Source organism: Penaeus vannamei, chromosome 6, assembly GCF_042767895.1.
Source record: "Penaeus vannamei isolate JL-2024 chromosome 6, ASM4276789v1, whole genome shotgun sequence".
Lineage (NCBI taxonomy): Eukaryota > Metazoa > Arthropoda > Malacostraca > Decapoda > Penaeidae > Penaeus > Penaeus vannamei.
Genome location: NC_091554.1, coordinates 44917799 through 44926044, shown reverse-complemented (window position 1 = coordinate 44926044; position 8246 = coordinate 44917799). Strand labels below are relative to the sequence as shown.

General features: G+C 38.1%; 1 protein-coding gene across 1 annotated transcript in view; it reads right to left on the bottom strand.

The window, feature by feature from the left end:
• Positions 1–5232: 5232 nt before the first annotated feature.
• LOC113820846 (endochitinase) overlaps positions 5233–8246 on the bottom strand; it is a 12626-nt gene continuing 9612 nt past the window's right edge. Inside the window, exons 8-11 of the mRNA XM_027373222.2 lie at positions 8009–8194; positions 7568–7646; positions 6883–6986; positions 5233–6372 (exon numbers count right to left, since the gene is read on the bottom strand). Coding sequence (XP_027229023.2) covers positions 5770–6372; positions 6883–6986; positions 7568–7646; positions 8009–8194 — 972 coding nt within the window. The 3' untranslated portion in view covers positions 5233–5769. The remainder of the gene's footprint in view (positions 6373–6882; positions 6987–7567; positions 7647–8008; positions 8195–8246) is intronic.

The window sequence follows — 8246 nt, the reverse complement described above, 5'->3', positions numbered from 1 at the left end:
TGGCCTCCCAATCCCCAGGATGAGCCGCTGAAAGGACCCCTGATGCTGAGCGTCCCGGCCTTTTACGCACCCGGGGAAAAGAAAAGCAGAAAATTGCAAAATTTCATGAGTGGGACGGTCGCTCCTCCCGCCATGCCGACCCTGATAACTGTGAGAGGCGAAGACTCGGAGGAAAAAGGCCCTCTCCCCGTTCCTCGAAAGCTCCCTCAGGATTCCGGGGAAGCATCCCAGTTAAGTGACACCCAGGAAGCCACGACGCAGGACAGTTACGCAGACGACTGTCACGAAGTTGTGTGATAAAGACAACTTCAGCTTTCTTGACCCTACATGGATGGCTAAGAGCATTTGATTGCAGTCGTAGTGTTCGTGCATAAAGCATAGAGTCCAAGTGTTCGCGAAGATTTATCCACCTCGATCATACGCCGGTATGTGTACTGTATTTGTTGGTCTAGACCAGTCGGTAATCGTTATTCCTGGAGTCAACAAGACCTCAAAACATCAAATGTGGTCAATCCCCAATTTTGAAATATTTCAGCATATACGTAGTCAATTATTGGCTGGAGGCTAATGTCAAAATTCTGCTTGATTACAACACAATAATTTAAAATACAATAGTCCTAACCGCTAATCCTGCATCAGACGTGTTTTTGCTTACCTACATCCAGATAGTGTTATGGAAAACAGAAAAAAAAATCTATTGAATTCTGGCGAAAGTCGAACCACAGAAAATATAGTTGTAATTGTGAATTTGTGTAATACAAAGACAGAGGCAAACATATTGAAAACAAGCAAAATATCAAATTTGTACTATTGTCTTCCTTTTCGCTATTTCTAATGACGGTTCTAGGCTGACGGAAGCTGATAATAACATCAGTGTACCTCCTTCCACAGGAAACACAACTTACGCCAAATATGGACATGTTTCCTATCAACTAACATTATCGTATCTGCACACAACTTCAATGAAAAAACGTGCTCCGAAAAAAGAAGTAAAATCTACATGGAAATTCAATTATAGTGAAATAATCGAAGCGACATGAACCCATAAAATCAATCTATCATAAAATTCAGCAAATGCATCGTGCAATAAATGTATTACTCCTGTCTTTCCTAAAAATGCTCTCGCGAAATGAGGTCGGGCATTCGGTGCACCTGTGCTTTATGGGCTGTTAAACACACTATGATATGATATATACATAGAGGTACGTATGCATGGGCTTCCGTGTGTGATTAATCGTATAACATGAGTGAAAACGCAGAAAAAACACCCCACAAAACAAATTTATTGAAATATGAAACCTTATCTTTCAATAAATTCACTCTGTCAAGCATATGAATATAGTTTCCAACCTCAAGGCTTTTCAGAATGGTTAATGGTCAATAACACTTCATGTAATTCCATATAATGTAACAATAATAATGTAATAAATAATATAATTCAAGTAACAATATCAGCCCAAATGATGTACTTCTGAAACATGTGTCTTATTCATACAGTATGTCCATCGACAATGTGCTTAGGAGACAAGAAAAATCTTAGGCCCTTGTAACGCTCTAAAGACTTTTTATATTTTCTATATCACGGTTCCTAGAACATCTACGAAAACAAATGAGTAAATGAACACAAATAATGAGAAGTAGACAAGTAAACCTCGCTTTGTTTGATCTATTTTCAACAATTTCGGACTCGGTAATCAGAGCTGGTTGCCCAAACACAGCCAAGTGAGACGTAAATATGCCAATGAAATTCTCAGAAATATTATATCTTGGTCTTGCTGGTATACATATTACACGTATGCCTCTATCAAGATCCTTTTGGTATTGATGTGTATATAGGCCTTTGATATTGATGTCTGTATAGCCTATCCTTATCTAGAACCTTGCAATGTTGATGTAAGCTAACCAATCTAACCTAACCTAACGTTTCCTATCCTAATCTAACCTTAACTTTCCTATCCTATTCTATCCTAACCTAACCTAAACTTTCCTATCCTATTCTATCTTAACCTAACCTTTCCTATCCTAACCTAACCTAAACTTTCCTATCCTATCCTATCCTAACCTAACCTAAACTTTCCTATCCTATCCTATTCTATCCTAACCTAACCTAACCTAACCTTTCCTATCCTATTCTATCCTAACCTAACCTTACCTATCCTATTCTATCCGAACCTAACCTAACCTAACCTAACCTTTCCTATCCTATCCTAACCTAACCTATACTTGTCTAAGCTCTCTCGATACTGATAGAACCTATCCTCGAGTAGATTCTCAGAATTGATGTTATGTATAAAACGGTTTTATTTCTATCTATTTATGTAGGATCTACTCTGATCCTCTCAATATGATGTTTGTATGACCTCTCCTTGTATAAACAGTCGTAGAATTGAAGTTCTGAATTAAACTATTTGATTTCTATATATCTATTTATCTATCTATGTATTTTTACAGTATTTTAGTCATAAATCAGGTGCCAAAGAGTGTTCTAAAACAATTCGTATTTTCCTCAAGATATCTTACTGCGAAACAAAAACAAAACAAAACAAAAATAAATGGTTTGTACTGTAAGTTCAACCTTTTCCTTGTCCTAAACGGTGTGTACGTAGCCAGGGGCGTGGCTGAGAATATTTAAAATATCAGTAATGAAAGATATCGCTGAACAGAAACATAAGAAAACAGGCGGTTGTTCAAAATGACTTGTTTACTCCTTTGCACACACAAAAAGAAAACAACACAAACAACAAAGCAACACAAACAACAAACCAACAGAAATAAAAATATAATAGCAAATTGTAAATATAACAATCTGTAAATTGCCAATGGATCCTGTGTGAATGAGGATACGTGAGTGCAATGTTTTCACAAATATCCACAATAAACAAATACTTACAACTGATTATAATATCTGCATCAGTCCCAATGAATATGCAAGATTCATCATAACTCTAACGATAAACAGCGTGAATAACAGTAGCCTATTAATGATTATCAAAATTATTACAGGATACAGTTGAACTATCATACGATTTACATTTGTTATTGGCCATCTAGTAAAAAGTGTAAACTCAAACACACACACAGCTATGTTTCTGTGTGTGTATGTACATATACATACACACACGCAAATGCATATGCATACATACACATATGTACACAGTGTATGTGCGTGCATGCGGATGCGTGCGTCCGTTTGTAAGTGTGTATTTGTGCGTATATGTGTAGAGGGGGTGCATGTGTATACGTGCGCGCGTGTGTGTGTACGTATGTATGTATGTATGTATGTATGTATGTATGTATGTATGTATGTATGTATGTATGTATGTATGTATGTATGTATGTATGTATGAATGTATGTGTGTGTGTGTGGGGGGGGGGGGTGAGCGCTCGCGCGTGCGTGTGAGCGTGAGTAAATAGGCCTGCATATCTAGCTACAACATATTTGGAAAAAAAAAATGCCGAATCTAATCTGATTTACTATACATATAGTGCTATCAGATGTGCAGGATATTTAACAAGACACAAAGTAGTATAAGAATAAAAAACTAAAAATATATAAACTGCAACTTACACAACAGCAAAATTACACAGCTCCTATTTTTTTCTGTCATTTCCATACATATGTGCAGTTTCTAATTAATTAATACACACCCGCAAATCCTTGAAAATCTATCTAATCTGTCGCATCATAGCTAAAATGCATAATGAGAAAGTAACACTCACAATACCGATATGTGCTCACTCCTCTGTCTCTGTTCAAGTGTAGGTGTTTAGTTCCAGAGCGCGCCGATGTGTGGCGCCACCGGTAACTTGGCGGGCATTTTTTAAATTCCAGCAGGGTATCGACAGAATATCAGAAGGGGAATATATATATATATATATATATATATATATATATATATATATATATATAATACATATGTATATATTATATATAATATATATACATATATATACAATATATATATATATTACAGATTTGGGCAAAATGCGGATATCATATATGATTATATATATATATATATATATATATATATATATATATATATATATATACATATATATATACATATATATATATGTATATATATATAAATACATACATAAATATATGTGTGTATGTGATTGTGTGCTTGTATATAAGTATATGGGTATGTGGCTAAGACACGTAGTGTATATATTTACATGTTTGTATATATATACAAATATACACATATATGTATTTATGTATATATACATATATATATGTATATATATATATATATATATATACGTATGTATGTATGTATATATATCACAAGACAGCTTTATCATCTTCCTTTCTCATTGTTTTTTTTTGATCTTGTAAAGCCCTTTCACACAAAGTGGCATATCAGTGCCGCGACGCTTAGTTCGTCAGTGTCAGTGAAAAATATCGTTACTTTGAATTCAGACAACGCATCCACACACCTGCGGCGCAGTACCGTGTTTTGACTCTCAGTGTCAGTTCCGTCTCCGTGCCGTGAAGTTGTTGAATATCGTCCTCAACTATATTTTTTTATTTTTCACGGACGATGGACGAGTGTTGTGAGCTTCTCAACAGAATTGATGATGAATTCAGATTAAAAAAAAAAAATTACTGTATAATAAAATAAATGCCCAAGATTTGTATGCCGTTAAGGAACATCTGTTTAGATAAAAATAGATACAGATAATAAGTAGGCCTATGACAAAATATTTGTATTGTTTAATCTAAAACAAACTATAATCATCTCGGTGCTACAGCTTTTCTCCAATTAATCTTGTTTGTTCAGGTGAGCCTCTGTTTTACTGCACTACATGATGAAATAATTTCAGACATTCTGAAGTACTGAAAAAAATGATCCAACATCAGTTACTTCCTTGTACAGCTTAACAAACTCTACTTCCCTCTCTTTTCTTCCACGTTTCATGTGCCCACTTTCTTTTCTACGGCTTATACTTAGCCTCAAGGATTGTGGCAATCATTGTCAATTGCGCCTGAAAACCTTGCTATCTTGGCAGTCATTGATTTCATGCTGTACGGATTCACTACGGATGTGGAAACACGTCACTGAAACGTCACGGATTTCACTGACACTGAACTAACACGGCACTGATAAGCTGCTGATATATGTGAATCGACATTTTATACTGTTGTTGTGCGTGTGGACACAAATGCAGTTCATGCATTCCGTTTCTCTGAGGTATTAAGGGTATTAAGTGAATACTCACATATTAAAAATAATGATTTATATGAAGATTCATACAAAATAGCTGCCATTTCCAAGCGTTTCGGACGCATCCTTTTGTCACTGCCTCCGTTTCTTTACTGAATTTACATACAACGGACGTAAAACACTGACTGGAAGACGAACTGAGCAACATATGCATCGATTTGATTATCAGTGGGTAAAATCTCGAGGCTTCCGATATGCAGTGTAGAGTAATGCCGTGATGAATATAATCCTATTGTAAATAAAAACATCCAATTATTGTAGTAATTTGAAAACAATAAACCTGTTATTGTCTCTTAAAGAGACATGAGAGCTGATGGACTTCAAGTTGAGTTGTTGATAGTGATACTAGAGAATTCCCTCAATATGAAGGTCATTGATATATGATAACAAGTCATAACAAATTAACTCAAAATATTGACCCTTACACATAAAAAACAACCTACACCACTTTAAATTAAACCTAAACCTTAAACTACGGACTCCTTCCATACTCCCCACACAACCTACAAATCACTTTTGTCTGTCACATTGACCCTCACTCTCCTGTAACTTTATTTCCGGTCTGTCTTCCGTTTCCTCTCCGGCCGTTCCTCGTCCTCGATGCGGTGGTCACGGTTGCCAACGGACCTCTTTTGGTGGTCCTCTCGGCCGTTCTTTCCGGGGGTTCACTGTTGGGTATCATGTTGTCGTCGGGAATCTTGTCCTGTAGGAATGGGTCGGGTTCGGAGAGTCTCGTCGTGGTGCTTTGACTGGCTTTCGGGGCTTCGGTCGGGGCTTCGGAGCTCGTGTAGAAAGGGTTAATTCCCAGGTCGCGGTCTCTGAAGAACGGGTTCCTCACGAACAGGTCCGCCTCCGTGGTCGTCCGGAATTCGGGGAGGATGAAGGATGGAGGATCGAAGGCAGCGGAGACCACGATTCCCGCGCGAGTTGAAGGACCACTTAGCGCGCTCCCGTTTCGCAAGGGTGAGCCCGATGTACGACTAAAGGCGCTACCATTCCCGGGAACAGGAGGAACACCAACGTTATTCTTCCTGGTGTCTGTTCCGGGAGGGAGAGGCACCGCGTAGTCTTTCATTCCGAAGTAAAGTTCAGACATCAGTGGGTTAACCCCTTGGCCGCACCAGCCGTTAAAGTCGTCCTTTGGGAGAAGAGAATACAATAAGATTAAAAATCATATTCTTTGTACACACTGAAATATGTAAAGGTTTAGTGTTTATTGAAACACGTATACTCGTGGCTAATATTAACTTGACCCAGCTAAATCAAGTTGCAGTTTAATATTTTTCAGTCTGTTTATCCCATCTTGATTACACGCCTTACAACTCGTATAACCTCAAACAAATTGCTTTACGACTCATAACTCCGGCCAGTAAAGAATCCTAATCCACTCTCATGCGAAAAAATTAAAAGGATCAGAGGCAATTTGCAGCGGATCGATCCCCTTCCTGTTTCCTTGAATCCTTTCTATTTTCAAAAAATCATAGAAAACGGGAAAACCACACGCTGGGGGATCACACAGGCACAGACTGTTATAGATTTTGTCATCGCGTCGACTCTGAACGTTGTGGTTATGTTTTCTTTCTATCCTTTTTCGGGGGAATTAGGATGACCTGTTTTTTTCCGGAAATTATGACTGGCGGCTCATTACCTGATCGATGGCCCACGTCATGGCGCCGCCGAGGCCCCGGGACCGAATGAAGTCCATCTTTACTCGGACGCTCGGAAGGTCGTCGTAGCCCACCCATTGATCGCCTGCAGCAGAGGAAACAAAAATATATAATTCTAAAAAACAAACATAAAGAAATGTATGTTTAATTAAATATAGTGCATTATATATGTGCGGATATGTAGTATAATGAATTCAATATCAAGTGATTTACAATACATAGTATAGATTTAATCTTCAAGGCATAATAAATAACATGGGTTTAATCTAAAGACGTGAACAATAAATGGTATGCATTTTACCTAAAGTGATATATGAATAAATGGTTTTAATCTATGGCGGGGGACAATAAATGGCATAGGATTAATCTATACTAATTGATGGTCATTTGTAAGCTAAGGTACCTTGTAAGAATCATGTCGCATATCTAACATTAGATTGCTAGCGAAATTCTCAGTTTCGCTATATGCAAATTATATGAATAATGATATCGATTTGGCAAAAGAAAATAAATATAATCCCTAAATGATATGCAATACCCGTTTTCTTTCAAAAAATGCATCAACATACTACTTAACGAGTGTTGCTTCAGCTGCGTCCACCACTTCGATAAATGAAACTAAAACACTTATTAAAAAGAAATGGAAGGTTTGGGCATAGTAATTACCTCTGTAGGCGAAAGGCACCAGTCCAAAGGCATCGTATTCCTGATTCCATTCTGGGTCGTCGATGAGATATCTACATACCTGCAGAGATCATTAGCACTTGTTCAGGTAGAATGTAAGGTCTTTGCAGCGCATTGTGAAAGTGTTTTGATCGACAAAAGGTATCAACGCTTATATATATGCACGTTCTCTCACTCACTCACTCACACACACACACACACACACACATACACACACACACACACACACACACACACACACACACACACACACACAAATCACTGTGAGAAGTCACAGTCAATCACATATAGAATATGATTCACTAATAATCATAGATTCACAAACATAACATTCCCTTTACCATCTCAGACACACACAACTAGAGAAAACAAATCTCACTAGTCTTTCCACACTCAGTCCCGTAACGAAAAATACGTGCATACTTCAAAATATGCCATGAAGCCTTCAGCGCGAGTGTAAGGAGCCGGCAGACCCCGTCCGGAGATGGCCGAGCCCATGGTGTTGTTGGCAGGGTCCAGCAGCGTGTAGGTCCTGCCGTAGAAGGGGACCCCGAGCACGAGCTTCTCCTTGGGGCAGCCGTAGTCCAGCCACAACTGCACGCCGTCGTTCTGAGGGGATTAACAGACCGCGGACAATGAAATCTGACAGTGCGTGTTACTC